The sequence below is a fragment of the Pygoscelis adeliae genome, unplaced genomic scaffold, assembly GCF_000699105.1.
Source record: "Pygoscelis adeliae isolate BGI_AS28 unplaced genomic scaffold, ASM69910v1 Scaffold141, whole genome shotgun sequence".
Lineage (NCBI taxonomy): Eukaryota > Metazoa > Chordata > Aves > Sphenisciformes > Spheniscidae > Pygoscelis > Pygoscelis adeliae.
The window spans coordinates 5,810,226-5,826,730 of NW_008824231.1; the positions used below are offsets into that span (position 1 = coordinate 5,810,226).

At 37.2% G+C, this 16,505-nt stretch overlaps 1 protein-coding gene across 1 annotated transcript in view; it reads right to left on the bottom strand.

Annotated features, from left to right (window-relative positions):
* PGR (progesterone receptor) overlaps window positions 1-341 on the bottom strand; it is a 44,041-nt gene extending 43,700 nt beyond the window's left edge. Inside the window, exon 1 of the mRNA XM_009334880.1 lies at window positions 281-341. Coding sequence (XP_009333155.1) covers window positions 281-341 — 61 coding nt within the window. The remainder of the gene's footprint in view (window positions 1-280) is intronic.
* Window positions 342-16,505: the final 16,164 nt, after the last annotated feature.

Genomic DNA, 16,505 nt, shown 5'->3' on the forward strand with positions numbered 1-16,505 from the left:
CTCCGCTCCGCCTGTCCCGGCCCGTCCCTCCCATCGCTCGCCGTGCCCGCATCCCTCTCCCATCGCGTCCGTCTCCCCGCGTCTCAGGCCTGCGCTATCTGGCATCTCCGCGCCGCCTGGCTTTCTTCCTGCCTTCTCATGCCTTTCCCCCCATCTCTTGTGCAGGTGCACCGTCCTCACGCTTTCACCGTCCCAAGAAGCGCAACTCTGGGCACAGGCTACAAGCAGGTTGGGTAGGTCGCTGTTTTGGAGAGCAGAGAACAAGACAAGCTTCACTTACCTTCAGTGACTACAGTATAGTCTTCCTTTTGCTGTTTTTCATCAATCTCCCCTTCAGACATTCATTGCAATTTTCAGGATTAAGCTCTGGCCCAATTTCTATCCTGATACAACATCCATTTTCCAGTAGCAAAGAAACCAAGGCATTGTAAAGCACTTTACATTACATTCAGGGACCTCAAAGTATCCTCTACGCTAGAGAAAACACCCTGTTTTTGCTAGAAAATGTTTGGAAAATGGGGCATTCTTTACCTGTAATATTTTCCTTTAGTTACTTTGTCAGGGTGAATGAGAGGACATTTAAAATGGACCTGGGTTACAGGGGCTGGCTGGCCAACCTGCATATAGCAAGTTACAATCCAGCCCAAGTTAGTTCTGACCAGGAAACTGTCAGCACCTAATTGCTGCCTGGCTTTTTGTGTAAAATGCTGGTTTTGTGGCAGAACCCATTCAGCTCAGTAAGACAATTGCTAATTGAAAAAAAAAACCCAACCCTTAGTATAATTTGCATTATATATAGCAGTCTCGGAAAAGAAACCTGCGTTGAAAGGTACAAAGAATAAATTAGCGTAGGAGTAGTCCTCGTGACTGAGTAGAATCAGTGTATTTTTGATTCATAGAGAAATGCGCAGTTACATGCTTGTTTATGCTCTGTAAGTATAACATGCTTTTCAGAAAAGACATCTTTTTTCAAAAACTGATCACCATGAAATAGTTTATTTTGTTATTTTACTTTCAAAATATTTTCAGACTGAAAAGAACAGCTTCTTGGGGAGAGAAGCATAACTTTTTGAAATTATTTCAGTGTTCTGAAAGCTAACATCAGAAATCATACAGGGCAATTTTATAGAAGCAGTGGCTTCACATAAACCTTATTCAATGTGGTGTGTACTTTCTATGTTATTCTTGGCAAAATACTACTGGCTGATAGACTGCTTTGGGAGTGCCTTTTATTCCTTTAAGATGTAGGAGAAAATATTTATTTTTTCATTTTTTAAAAGAATTACGGCATTGTGATTACAGCTAACATTTTAAAACTTAGATGTCCTGGAGGCATACATTCAGGAGGTTCAACAGAATGATACACATCAAAGTATACTTGTTACGTGTATTTCTTGAACAGCAGTGTCTCACACTGTTGATATTGCAGGGGAAAGAACTGTTTGACCAGCAAGTAGCAAGAATTGAAGATGTCTTCGTAAGACCTATCAGTGGAACTGATGTTAAAGGAATGCTCTCAAAAGGAGTTATCCATGTCTGTTATGACATGACATTAAAACAAATAATTTGAAGTGCTTCTCTGGTTACGGAGTTTCTGGTTTTCATGCTACAATATTCTCCCTTCTCCCAAGCCTTCCTTTTCTCAGAAGAGACAGAAGTTCATCTCCAGCACTGTTCACCTCCATGCTCATTTTGGTTTTCCCCGGATATTTTCATGCTTAGTCAGCTAGTTGCCATGTCTGTTTATTGCCACTGTCTTGCTTTCTCATTTCCACTTCCCCAAATGCACGCAGCATTCATGGCCTGCATCTTTACAGAAACGTGCTCCAAAGACTTGCTTCCTTGCAGTGACTTGCCTCCTTACTACTGCTTCAGGACTAGGAGAGGTAAAGAGCCACAGATGGCAGGAATAGGGGGGGTCCTGAAAGGAAAGCAGCACCGAATAGTTTCTACAAGACCAACTCGCTGCTGGTAATGACTTGTCTGCTAAAATTCTACACTAACAAGGCCATGTGACTGTAAATACCTGTAAATTCACCAGAAATATAAATGTTTACTACTTGCATTATTTGTCTAAATGTTAGCAGTTAAATATTGTCTGGGTTTTCTGTTGTCCTTCCTAATTTCATTTTTATGACCTGCCAGATATACTCAGTTCTTTATTGGTAACGGTGATTATGCTGAATTGTCATTGTTTAAGGAAAATATTTTGGTTCTTTACCTTTAGGACATTTACTGGATTTTGATTTACACTGGCTTCACATGATTTCTGTGAACTTTCACTGGAAACTTTTGCTATTCTCTTCATTTTATTCTGTCCATAACCTTCATGCCCCATCCCTGGAAGTGTTCAAGGACGGGTTGGATGGGGCTTTGAGCGACCTGATCTAGTGAAAGATGTCCGTGCCTATGGCAGGAGGGTTGGACTAGATGATTTTTAAAGGTCCCTTCCAACCCAAACCATTCTATGAGTCTGTGATTCATTAGTTTCCTTTTGCTGTCAGATTTTCTCACATCATTTTGATGTTTTCCCTGATATTGCTGTGGTATCACAAGTTTTTCAATAAGAACATTTCAAAGTATGCCCTATCAAACTTATTGACATTCTAGTGGTGTTGTCATTTACTCATTTTGATTTATTCATTTTGTTGTAATTCATTTTGTTGTTGTGGCAATCACCATTACAGAAAAACAGGTTTTTTTATGGTATTTCCCCAGCTAATTTTCATTTATAAGCCATTAAAATTCAAACTGACATTTTCAATTCAGATCTAAAAATGACTTTTTTTTTATATTCAGTAAGCTTTTACTGAATATAAAAATTTCACAAAGCAAACTATGAGTAGATTTGTACTTCAGAATAGACCTATTTTGACCCAAAGAGTAAAACATTGGAGGGTTTGATCGACCCTATTGCATTTTTTAAAATTCAACCGGAACTTGCAAATACAGTATTGGAGAGCTCAAATTATTTTTGTATCTATTTCCTTGCTCTGTTCAAAAACTGTGGATGAGTAAAAGCTGCACTTAACACAACTTCTCAGCTGTCTTGCTTCGCAGCACAATTCCTGTATAAAATGTCAACAGGAATAGTAATATTATTGTACTGAGAACTCTCATTGTAATGCTGTAGATTTGCATTTAATTTTTTAAGTAGTTCCTGAGCATTTGTTTGACCATTCAAACATTCAACTGTATACTTTTAAGCAGTAAAAATTTTTGATAGACCCTTCAAAATATTTCTAATCTTGTTGGTTTAAATAAAAAGAAAAAATGCTGTATGAGAAACAAGACAAGTACATAGCCTCCTCAAACACTACAAATATCAAAATCACAAAGCTTTTCTATGACTGCCTTTTCTTAAAATATTGAAGCGTGGCCTGAAGGACGACAAAATCTAAGTTCCATTTCTCAGACTAAAGTCTTCCATTTGTGTGTCAAGAGTGCTCTGTATAAACAGTGCCATAAAGTTAGTGACTTTAATGTTTAAATCTGGAAAAGGACAGATTGATTGCACTAGAAAACCTGAATTAGTGTCTTAGTCCACACAGACCTTTCTTATAGTGACCACAACATTGTTCTGCACAGACTCTTAGAGAACAGAGCTTAGAAGTTAAGAAGAATGTTTTATTTTTTCACAGTTAATTAATGCCTGACAATTTTGTATTACCATTGTTTAGGATATGATACAACTAAAAATGTGATCCACTTTTTATAAACAAAGAGGAAGAGAGACTATCTGCTTCAAAGAGCTTATGAGCTCGTGGTCAAAAAAAAAAAAAGCAGCTTGCATAAGGAGAGGCTTAGAGGCTTTTGCTTCTATGACAGAAATAACATTTTTGTTAAAAAAAAATTAGACCTCTGTAACTGCAGTTTGCAATTCGTACACTACAAAAAAACCCCACGTTTTCAGCACATAGTGTAAAGGATAAAAAGAGAGTAGTGTCATGCAAATAACAGCACATTCTTCATATGTTACAGTTCTTGGAGATATGTACTTCTGTGGTTGCATCCCTATTCTGTAAATATTTAGACCCCTGGTTAGCATGCTAATTTCACTTCAATTAGGATGCCAGCAGACATTAAATATGCACTTCTCAGAGATCATAATTTTGAAGTACCAGCTAAGTCATGAAAGCACTTAACACTAGGGATGTGGTCTGATCGTAGATGTTCACATCTGAACCACGTGATTAGGCTTCTGTAGTCAGGTAAGAGTCATAGATATCTGTGGGGACAGTTCAATTCATCTTCTGAAGCTCTTCAGAGACACTTAATGTCTTCTTATTAAAGATATAAAGGACTTCTCTGATCTGAAGCACTGATTAAGAGCCATGATTTTTTGGCAGTGCAATGTCTAAGATCGATGCCTGAAGTAAGCAGTCTGAATAGAGTCCTAAATCCTTAAAATGCAGTATCAATGTGCTCTACTACAATGATTAAAAACATTATAGGAATCATAGTTTTGGAAACTGCACTGTAAACATAACTTTCTTTTCCCCTAAGCAAGGGCATGCCACAATATAATTAATCTCTGTGGTCTGTTATCAGGTGTTTTGTTAGCTTAAGCTAAACCAGCAGATTAAAAAAAAAAAGCTATCAAAATTGGTGGCTTACTAAATACAAGGGTGTCTTGAAACAAATGTAAATGCAAAAGGGATCTGCAAACAGCAAGTTATGCAGCAACGAAAGTAAGCGATAGAGTTATAAAAGGAGATGAGGGAAAGGAAGCTAATCACAGTGGACATTACCTTATTTCTTGCTCTCAGGTGCTAAAGTTGCCACAGGGATAATATTGATACGGGATGTGAAATGGGCTCTGAGACACTTTTGTCTTTATAAATCGTCCAAAGGGGGAAAATAGATGGATATTGAGTTATATTCACAAAAGTGATAGCTGCTCCTGGGACAGAAGTCATATATATTTTATTTATTGTCCTTTGTCTGTTTATACTTTGGCTAACGCTCACTGAACTGCAGAACATAATACGCTTGTAGCTGAGAAAATAAGCAGGAGCATGAGAAGTGAGAGAAAAAGAGCAGAAGAGAGATGCTTTCTGGTTTTACGCTCTACAGAGAATGCCATTGATTGCTGGACAACATCCTCAAAAACTTTCTCAAATATTTTGTCCTGTGGCTTTCAATGAATTCATCACCTTGGGGTGTCAAAGGGCACATGCTATGCATCCCTCAAGGCCTAGCTAGGTAAACCTAAACCCTAGGTTTACCCAAACCCACCATCTTCCTCAAAGTGGCTTTGTTGCTATATTGCCTAGCCTCAGGACAAAGAAATAACGGTTGCTCTACATAAAAGATGGTATTCAATTATCTGTATATATGGAATACATATTTCATATAAATACGTGAAGTGGCTGTATACAGACAATTGAACCCAGTGCTGCTAGGTGGAATAAGATGACTCCCAGCAGCTGCAACATTCATGATAGTCAATGTATTGCAACAAGTCTTGTTTGCTGGCTGGAGAGTAGAAAGTTGCAACCAGTGATACTAAACAGATGTTAGCATCTCTGAAATTCAGAAAGAAGTAGTCAATAATTCTTCAGAAGTATTAAAACCAATATCCTGATTAAATTGTGAGTCCTAAATAATCATAGAAAAGAAGATAAAAACTGGATAGAACCTTAGGAAATTTACAAGTAAATTTGGAGATCCAAATTGATGTGAAAATGCTATTCAACACAAAGATAAAACAAGGGTTGAACCTAACTATGACACTTTCTTAAGAGTTCATAAGCTGGATGAAGTAGAGCTGACCTTGGAGTAGAGCTGCACCGTAAGTGGAAGAAGGCATGATTTTCTTTTGCTTTTGTGTAGCATTTGCTGCCAACTGTAATTTCATAAGAGACATCCTTCCTATGCAAATTCAAATTGTCTTAGCAAGGGTTACTCTTGCATCTACTTATTATATTCCCAAGTGTTTCTTCCTGTTTCTACTCACAGTCTAATTTCCCACCAGGGACTTGGTTGTCCCATGAAGTCTCAAAATCGACTCTTCAGCCTTAGAATATTCACAAACTCCTCTGAATTATCAGTTTCTTTTCACAACCTCAGGTTAAAGGCACATATTCATTTTTATATGAAATACAGTATTAATCAGTTGTGTCATACTTAGCTATCCCAAAATTAATTGGAAAAGGCTAAATGGCATCATATCAAGCATGTAAAAAATAATCTGAGTTTCTTATCTTACTGTGTCCCATCACTGCTAGATAAAGACTAAAACATTGCTTAAAACTCCATCTGCTGTATAACAAATTTCCAGAGAGTTTTGGTTCTTACGGAGTCCCAGGTAATTTTACTTACTCTTTATCTCCTGTTGTTCTAGATCCAGCTCTGTCTGCCTGACAAACCACACAACTTTCCACAGATGCACTCTAGGAAAGCAAAGAAGCCCAATGTACCTGTAGCTAGCTGCATGCTTCTTGCACAAGCATTTGTGCAACGGGAGGCAGGGAATAGTAAACTTTTTGTCTCAAAACAGCAGCCCAGGCAGGGTTAGGTTATACTCCAGAGTAGGCTGGTCGAAGCACTTGCGGAGACTTGAGTGCCAACATTCGCCTGATTCAGCCTCAGCTAGAATTTAAGTGGTCTGGGTGCCCAAGTGTGGGCACATTGTTTTTTCACATTTCTGTAGATGAACTGACTTCAATTACATTACTCTTGGGTGACAAAAGAGGGATGAAACCCAAAAGCTCTGTTAAACTTTTATGTTAGAAAAATCACATGAAGTCAATAACCATAATGCTACTTATAGCAAAAAAGGGCAGTGCTTTGCATTGATGTCACCTGAGATCCAAACCTTCCTTTTTTTTCTTCTTTTGTTTTTGTTTGAATCAGAAAGTTCTTGGGTTCTTCCTTTAATTATGTCCTTTATAATTTTATTTCCTAATTAGAGCTCAGCAATGAAATTATTCAAAGCTCCCAAAATACAACTTTACTTTTCCAAAATACATATGCCCCTTTGACATGGTATAACCTATATAATCAATATAATAGAATAAATCTCAAAAAGTGTTCTAGCATTCTGCAAAATCCAATTTTGTAATAAAATAATAGTCTGCCATATAATCCGGGAAAGAGAGAAACACAAATGTGTCTTTCAAGTCATTCTTTGTGTATTAAGTTACACCTTATTTTACCTCTGCTGTGAAACTTTATTGCATTAGATGCGAGCCTGCTCAGTCTCCTAAGTGACAGAAAGGTTCTACATGAATATGTAAATTTTAAAATGGCATAAATGTTTTCCATGTCTGCTCACCTTTAATAGCTGCTATATCAAAATTGCTTAGTTTAAAAAAATTAGCGTTTTTTTGTGGTCATCCTGCCTACCGAAAGGTCAGACCAAGCTACTTTCTGTACATGAATGAGCTGCATTAATAAAACTTCCGCTGTGAGAACATGGGGCTGCATCGACAACAGGAGTTACGCCCTGGACTCTGCATCGAATCTGTCATACTTGCTGTGTATGTATATAGGCTCTCCTTAGCACACATCAGATCTCAATATGGTACTTATTTAAACTTCCTGTTGTGACACTAATCTCCATTTAGCTTTTATTTGCTCTTTCTAGGATATATCATTATCTTAAATTTGAGCCCAGAATGTAAAGACTAAATCTTAAGTCTTACTGAATTATTCATCATCATTAAATTCTTTAAAATGAGAAATTATCCAGTTTTTCTTCATCGCTCCTTCACAAAGAGATGCTGATTTCTCACAGTATTTTCTTTGATGAATTCACCAATTTACTTGGTTAAAGTACACTGAATGAAACAGCAGCTAAATCAAAGTGTGCTACGGTTACTCATTACAATGAGAACTTAAATTTGTTAAGATAGAATATAAGGAATTTCTATTGTGTATCTAGGCATGAATGATTTGCTTGTTGAAAACAGATATGTCTGAAAAATACATTTTCCTAAAAATTTATAAAAAACTGTGCATGTGCAAATGTGGAACCTCTTGTGGGTGGATAGTAATTTTCTAGTTTCAACCAGATATATAACTTTACATTGCTACCAAGCTTTCATCTAAACTTCTTTTTTGTCTTTTTGTGTCATCATAAAATATATTACTGTAGCAAAATAGTTCTTCAATTTTGTGTCAGTGTCGAACCAACTCATCTTTCCCTCTGCTGTGTGTTGACATTCTTGGCTGGGCTTTGCAGATCATGTCTTACAGTGTTCTCTGTCTTTATATTTAATGGATCCAATTTTCTCACTGCATAAGATAATTTTAAATAATAACTTTTGATTTATACAGGGCTGTTTAAGGAAAATAGTTATCAAGAGGAAGATTTACTTTGCCTGTTTTATAATTTTAAGAATTTTAGGCAAAACAGTGTTTGTCTTCAATTAGTATTTCCAGAAATTAAATTTGTCTATTAATGGTTAAACCCTCCTCAATCTTCATCACTGGGCATGTGGTATAAGGGGAATCTAAGGATGAAGGCAGGAGGCCTGAGTTATTGCTGCACAGCAGAGTGAAAGTGTACTGTTGGAAATGGCTGAGTTACTCGGTCAAATTAAAAGCAAACTATTGTCTTATGGTGTGGGAAGGTAGCATTTTTCCATAATTTGTAGAGAACAGGACAGATACGTGTGTGACAAATTTAGCTGCGTGGTGAAGAATGGGGTGCAATGTATGAGGATTAGCTATGAAGGTGTCCACGAGTTAGGCAATTCTGCAGTAGACATGCTAAGATGCGAAGGAAGGTGCCCTGCGATGTTAAAATTAAGCGAAGACCAAGGTAGAAGTCCTTCACCTTTTGAAAGGTGCAGTTCTATCCAGATGATGTATAACAATAAAATCTACTCAAAGTATTGCCAATTGTTTCTGAATTGGCCAAGCATTAAATAACTGAAATATTAGACTCTGCATTTTGCATCGGATACTGGAATGCTGTAAATCAGCACGGCTATATTAGATCCAGTGAAGGAATTCAACTTAAAAACTGACAAGGGACCAATATTCTTTCATTCTCCCAGTTCTAAAGTTCCCTTAAAGCGTGTTGTTTAAGGATAATAAATGCCAGGTCATTGTTTCCCAAGAAGCCTAGAAGACTCTCACATTTGTACCTTTGGGTCTGGATACTTGTCTAAATAGTAAGCTGCTCTCAAGGTGTCAGACAAAACCAGTGTTTCACATTTGGCTGATCGAAAAGGGCCAGGTTATTCCAAATTCTTGGGAAAGGGAGCATGACTCTGAACTGAGAGCAGCAAAAAGATGGTTAAGGAACCCAGAAGTGGAGATTTGCCATGCAAACACTCAATTTAAACCTCAGCAGATTTTAATCAATTACTCACTATTCAATACAAAAAAGCCAGAGTTATGCCACAAGCCTGCTAGGCACTGATTTGGACGTGGGATGTTAAACAACAGAAAGTGAAGAGAAGATATACCCCTGAGACATGATGGTTGCTCAGCTTCTTAAGTGAATTAGAGCAAATTAAATTTCATCACTGAAATTTAACATTAATACATGCCCTTTATAAATGAAATCAATAGTGAAACTTGTATGGAATATGAAAAATAAGAGGACACCACTTTAATTAAATGGGATCTTCTAAAAGATGAGAAGGCTGTCTAAACGAAACGTATAAATTCTGGGCTGTCTAACAGATTGAGAAAACATTATTTACTACAGAGTAAAACCTTCAAGTTACACAAACTATTTTTGTGTTCACCTGAAATGACAATTTGAAGATGAGTCCCTTAACTAGACATGGAAAGGCGTAAAAGACCTGGTTCCTTGTGTTTTATACTAACTCCAAAGAAGCAAATTTATCCATGTCAGTAAAGAGCACAGACATTCTAGTCCTTGATTTTGACAAACTGGTTAAAATATTCCTCTGTCAAATAGCCTTGTTTTAGTTCTGGTTTTAGTTGTAGTTGCTGGTGTTGCGTTCATCCCTAGAGGCGTCTGTCATTGATCAGAGCCCCCAGTTCTATGTTAAGTATTTAGCAGAACAGCAAGTGTCCTGGAAACCTCTCACAGAAAAAGAGATTCAGTTAATCTCACGTAAAACAAAAGATTAATGTTATGATGATGGCATAGTATGTTGTAGAAATATAGATACATGAGGAAGATGTTCATTTAATCACAACCCCAGAAGCCTGCTGTTAATTGCTCTGCCCTGGAATTAATCTCCAGATATGCTGGCTTTGAAATTCCAGCCATAAAGCATCTTTACAGGGATACTGTAGGGTGTGATTTTCTCATGACTTCTTCTGCCATCTTGTTACTGCCTTAGACTAAAAAGTAATAGCTACATTTTCACTTTGAGGGGCCAGTGCACTCACAGGAAAATGTAACAACAAAAAAATTGCATAGTGAGGCGCTATCTGTAGTACTGTTTGCCATAAAATTAAAAGAAAGATTATCACTGGTCGTGGAAAAATAGATTAATGAGGTAGGAACTAGGTTACCAGAGGTACCCCCGGAGTGGTGGCAGTGGGTGGCAGGAGGGATGAAGGAAGCGATGAATAGAAAGGAGAAGGCCTGGCAGTGACACCAATGGCATGATTACATTTTAGGCACCGGTGGGAGCCTCTGCTGCAGAGACGGAAGCCTGGCTGGCTTTGCTTTGTCATAGTCTGTTCGTCCTATTCTTCTTCATTACTTATTCACAACACATCTTGCATTAAGCCAGAAATGCTAGATTTCTGCAACATTTCCAATAAATAGACCACCAAAATTCTGCTAACATTAGCATACAAATCTGAATAAACAGATTAGCTGCACATTCTGTCTGAGATAGGGTGTAAGCTTGATTTCTAATAGAATACAATCGATAAATGAATAGGACACTTGTTCCAAGCTATTGGAAGTCACCAGAAAAAAGTGGAGGGGGATGAATAATTTTAATATAAAAATATTCTTAAATTTTATACATTTTTAATAAATTATATATTATACAGACATGTCATAATTTTATATAACATTTTATATAAATTATATAAATGTATTAAATTATACATTTGGATTTAAAATTATTACTTTGGATTTAAGGAATGTTACTACTACCCTGACTCTACTCAATGATGTCCAAACTGTATCATTCCTCTCTGAGCTAGGAGAAAATTTCCCTCTTAGTCCCGAATCCAGAATACATGAACAATACACACCAACTGGGTACGTTAAATCTACTAGCAGAACAGGGAACATTTAAAGTTAAAAAATATAAACCAGGCTTTTCTTATTTGACTTCATAGCTGTTCTTATATTTGTACATGTTTCTTATCAGTAAATGGCATCTTTTCCTTTAGTGTTTAACCCTAGGCTATATTGCATGACCATTCTGCCATGTGTTATATTTGCTCAATCTTTTTAGTATGTTTGCTTTCTGAGCTCACTTCTCTTTCTCTGGTCTTTCAAAACACAATGTTGAGTCCTGATTTTTAAGTAATGAAGAGTGATCAACAGTGTATTTGTGTGAAGGTGCTCTATCACAATGGATGGAAAATAAAAAGCATGATGAGAAGCTGATGTGTTTGATATGACAGTTATCAAAAAGTCATCTATATTCTGGAAAATGAAGTGCTGCAATTTCCAGGATAATATATGATGTTGTTTACAAAACACTTTAATTGTCATGTGTCTAGTTATATTTACCCTTTTACAAGCAAATGGGGAAAATGAACATGATCAAAGCAGACCACGTCTGCTCCAAAAGGAAATCTGAATTGGAGCCACAGCTCTGTGCTTTGGGCATCGTTATGAAATCAAAGCAAAAGCGTTTTTTGAGTAAACAAAGCATAAATACAAAATCAATCTTAAAACAGAAAATTATACTGACTTACATTTAGATGCCTCTTGGAGACTGATACATTTAATATGCTTTCTGTTACTAATGCAGGACTTTGCTCATCAGAAAAGGTTTCTATCTCTGGTATAAACCTCAATCAGCAAATGTTCCAAAGCGTTAGCAGTCGTTCAGAAAGGATATGAAGAATGTTCCATTTCACCAGAACATTAAAAAGCTTTCAAATAGTACAGAATGCAATTACTCAAATAAGAACCAGGTCACAGCACTAGAACTGCTGTCCTGACCCATGCAAAAGCAGCAGTTGTTTTTTTTTTAAATGGTGACTGATATTAAAGATGTGACATAGTAGCTCAGTAGATATGTACACTCTGCAGGAGGGAGCTGGACAGAAGAATCAGAAGTTATTTTTAAAGAGAAAATTAAAAACGTGAATTAAGGCTTGCAGTTGTTTTTTTATATATTTATCACTCTCAGGCCCTGTACAATCAAGAATGCAAGAATTATGAGGACAAGGAGCAAGTAATCAAGAGGTAATTTAGTCTATCATAACAGTAAGGAAATGCAACAAAGAGAGCAGACTCTTCCTTTTTGAGTGATTGTCTGAGTGGATTATTCTAATCTTAAAGATTCCTATATGTTTTAGTCATCAGGAGAAAAAAAAGAGAAGAAAAAAAAGAAAAAGGAGATCTGCCCAAACTGGTAGCAGGTTCGAAATCTTTTAACAAAACATATTGGGAGTTGAGGATGTAGACTAAACTCCAGGAAACTCCTGCACAAATCACAGAACCAGGAATATTCATTAAGCAAGATCTATTTGTTGAAATAATTAATAGAAATGTATTCTCTTTGTGTGCCAATGTCCTGAACAAACTGGAAATTTTTCTAAATGTCTTCGCTTTCTTCATACGAAAGGATGAATGCCCCATCAGAACTCATGTACAATTTCATTTCACCTTGGCTAGGATAAATATTTGATGAAAAACCAGGAAGATTCATTGATTAATTAAAATCAAAACCAAGGCTACCTCATTAAAAACACTGTGAATGGCATTGTCCTCATGGGAGATATTGCCCTTGAAGCAAAGAAGGCCAACATCATCTTGGGCTGTGTAAGAGTGTAGCCAGCAGGTATAGGGAAGTGATCCTTCCCCTTGCCCTGGTAAGACACATCTGGAGTGCTGTGTCCAGTTCTGGCCTCCCCAGTACAAGTAAGACATGGATGTGCTGGAATGAGTCTAGTGGAAGCCACCAAACTGCTCAGGGAGCTGGAGCACAGAGCATGCAGGAAGAGACTGAGCAAGCCAGGTTTGTTCGGCCTGGAAAAGAGAAAGCAAAGGGGAAACCTTATTGCTGTCTACAACCACCGGATCAGAGGATATCAAGAAGACAGAGTTAGACTCTTCTTGGAGGTGCACAGCAATAGGAAGAGAGGCTATGGACATAAACTAGAACATGAAAAATTCCAGTTAGGTTTTTTTATTGTTTAAATAGCAGAACAGTTTGCTGTGAGAGGCTGTAGGTTCACCATCCTTGGAGGTGTTCAAAACTCAACTGGACAAGTTGAGGGGCTTGGATTAGGTGGCCCCCAGATGTGCCTTCCAACTTAAATTATTCTATGATTCTGTGGTTCTGTAATCGCCCTAGCACCTAACAGGTGGGGATGACTACTAGATACACTTGAATGGAGATAAATGAAAGCTTGTATTTCTTTAAAGGAGTTATATTGTGTGTATATATAGCATATTTAGACAGCTTATATATATGAACATATAATACATATATTTAGGCTACATATGCAGATATATATATTCTAGGATAGGTAGAATTGCAAAACATTACAAAAGCAATTGCCACAGTATCACTCTGATGGAGCATTTCTTGCTCTTTGCTATGTAAAATGAGTCTAATACCATCAGGTTTCTGTTACTTCAGCTGAAGTGTTTCTGTGTCAAGTCCACAGCATAGAGTATAGCATCCAAGTTATCAGATAGTGGGAAATGTATCAGGCTATGGTGAAAGGTTGATCAGCTGATCAGCCAAGATACACCTAACCTCTGGGGTCCAGAATAATCTTCCAGGTTCTTTTGTGCAGCCTAAATGCATCCTGAGTTCATGTCAGGATGAGACTGTGTACCATGACTCACCTGTACCCTTTTTTCTATTGGAAAGAAACAGGAATGTGGGCTGAGAGGGAGCCACGGTATGATTCAGAAATGAGGATTGGGAGGCATATCATGGCAGGTTTCGATACAGTGCAGGGAACACGAGGACAAGTGCCGGAAATGCCAGGTCTGAATCGGCACTAATAGACTTTTCTGACTAAAGTCATGCCCGGGCTTCCTGGTGATTTTGGGACTTAAGAAAATTGTGAGACGATGTAAAATAACCCCGGAAACTTTATTTCACTTCAAAGTTTTACTAGAGTGCTTATGATAGGTTTAGTAATGGGGCAGAGTTCTAATGTAGAAATCCATTCTCAATATTTTCACATTAGTATCTGCTGGTCCAGCATCATTATTTGTCATTCTGTATGTCCTGAATTAGCCTAGTGCCTCCTTCATTCAATCTATACTCACTGATTCTTGCCTAGGTATCTCTCCAAAATGTGCCACAGCATTTAGGTACATTTGTAGATGCTAAATTATTATTTGCTTTTGTGTCTTTGAAGCTAGCCACTGGCTATAGGAGGTTTTGACTGCTCCTTTGATTCTCTCATCCCTGAAAAAGTAAGAAATACTGCATGCTTCTTTTGATTTTAAAAACATCTCCAAGTAAAAAATTGAATTAGAAATCCATTTTCAACAATACATGTTGTATACGGTTTGCTAGAAAAAGCAATATTCTATTTTCTGTCCAGAAACAAAATATAAGGGTAGAGGTATATCTAATAGAGGAACACAAAGGAGAGGGAAGATAGAACTCAAGATGTCAAAGGGAAACAGATCTATCATTGCAAACCAGAAAGATCCTGTTCTTTCTGACACCAAAATGAATGGTGCTCAGTTAAATTCTGCTGGCTGTGTCTGGTTATTCAGGTGAAACCCAATGGTCTGGTTTCACTCTGTATTGTTCGGAGTCTGTGATCCATCCGGACATTGAAGATCCTTGTTCTCAGATAATTAGGCCTAATGATAATATTACTGGAGCTGTTTCTTCCTGCCTTGTTGAATGAGAGAAGGATCACCAACATTTGACATGGACAGGGAGGAAAGTTCACACCTCTTCCCTTTTCCAGAATGGAAAAGTGCTGGGAAAGTAAGAAATTAAAATTCTGTAATTAAGCTCCTGGGAAGAATTGAGCCACCAAATTAATTAACAACAATTGTGACTGTTGAACCTGGGAGTTTGCAGAAGTATTTATTACTATAAATCACACAGGGTAATCTTCCTTATTTTAATATTCCCTTGTTGTTTTTCTTTTTAAAAAGTTACACAGGCAATTCCAAGAGAGATCCACTAAAAAGGTCTCTTAAATATTAGATTGAGATATTAAATTGAGAAACAGATGTTTGGGCAAAGAATTGAATACTGCTGCTAAATAATAAGACTTTTTCAGAAATAGGTTCTCTGACATTTTTAATGATTATTGCCTTTTTCATTTGATTTTTGTAAGTTACTTCCCAAAGTGAAGAAATACTATATGCATCTTTTCCTTTTTAATGCTTATATTAAACAGCCTTTTTGTGGCTTAACAGGCAGTTTAGTTCTCCTTTCCCTTCTTTTGCCAAAGGAAATAGTTGGAATTTTTTCTTTTGCTGCTTCTTCATACAAATGACCTGGTTTTGCTGTTGCACACTTCTCTAAATCAAACTGTGCATTAGAGAACTGAGATTCTTTTAGCCTGCAAGAGCACATGACAGAAGCCACCAGAAAAAAAACCCACTGTTTTTTTCACAGACAGAGACTGCACATGCAGAAGATCAGTAGACATATTACCGAACAGGATATGTTTCCCCCTTTATAAAATCTTGAGTTATCTGTAAGGACTTAAATGCTGACAGTAAAGAAAAGATAAGGGGAATATTAAGTTTTATGCAAACTGCTTCACTTCAGTCGTGTCCATAAGACAGCTGAGTTCTGAGAACTACTGTCTGTGCCTCAGCTCCCGTGTAGCCAAAAAGATCTTTTATTGCTAGAGATTTGCACAAAATATACTCTAATGTGCCAAATTCTGTCTGCTCTTCAGGATTCTAGAACGTGCAATATCAGCTAATGCACATCGTCTTCCAAAATTCCTCGGCTACATATCCATCTTGTGAACAGTAAAACCTTCCAAAGCTTAGAGATGAAATGCTTTTCAATCTGCTATTTCCTTCATACTGTTAACCACTTGAAAAATAACCTGGTTAGAACTGTAGGCAAAAATAATAAAACAAACAGACTAAATTATGCTCACAGTAGAAGCTGTGGAAGTCATCAGTTCAACAAATGCTAACCATAGCTGGTTTTGCAGTCTGTCTGCATGTGTGTAATTATGAGAATGTGTAGGTGTTTTGAACACTGAGAAGATAAAATGAGCCTGTCAAGTTTTCCAGTTTTGAATCTGAGAAAGGTAGGTTGGGAGTCAGTGAAAGTTATTATTTTTTTCCATTTGTACATCTGACCAAATTAAGGATCTGCTGCTTTCAGCATCTTTTCCGTAAGTCTCATCTGACTCATATCCTCTCATCTGATAAGTGACACGATCCTGTTAGTAGGTCTCTTATTACATGGGCT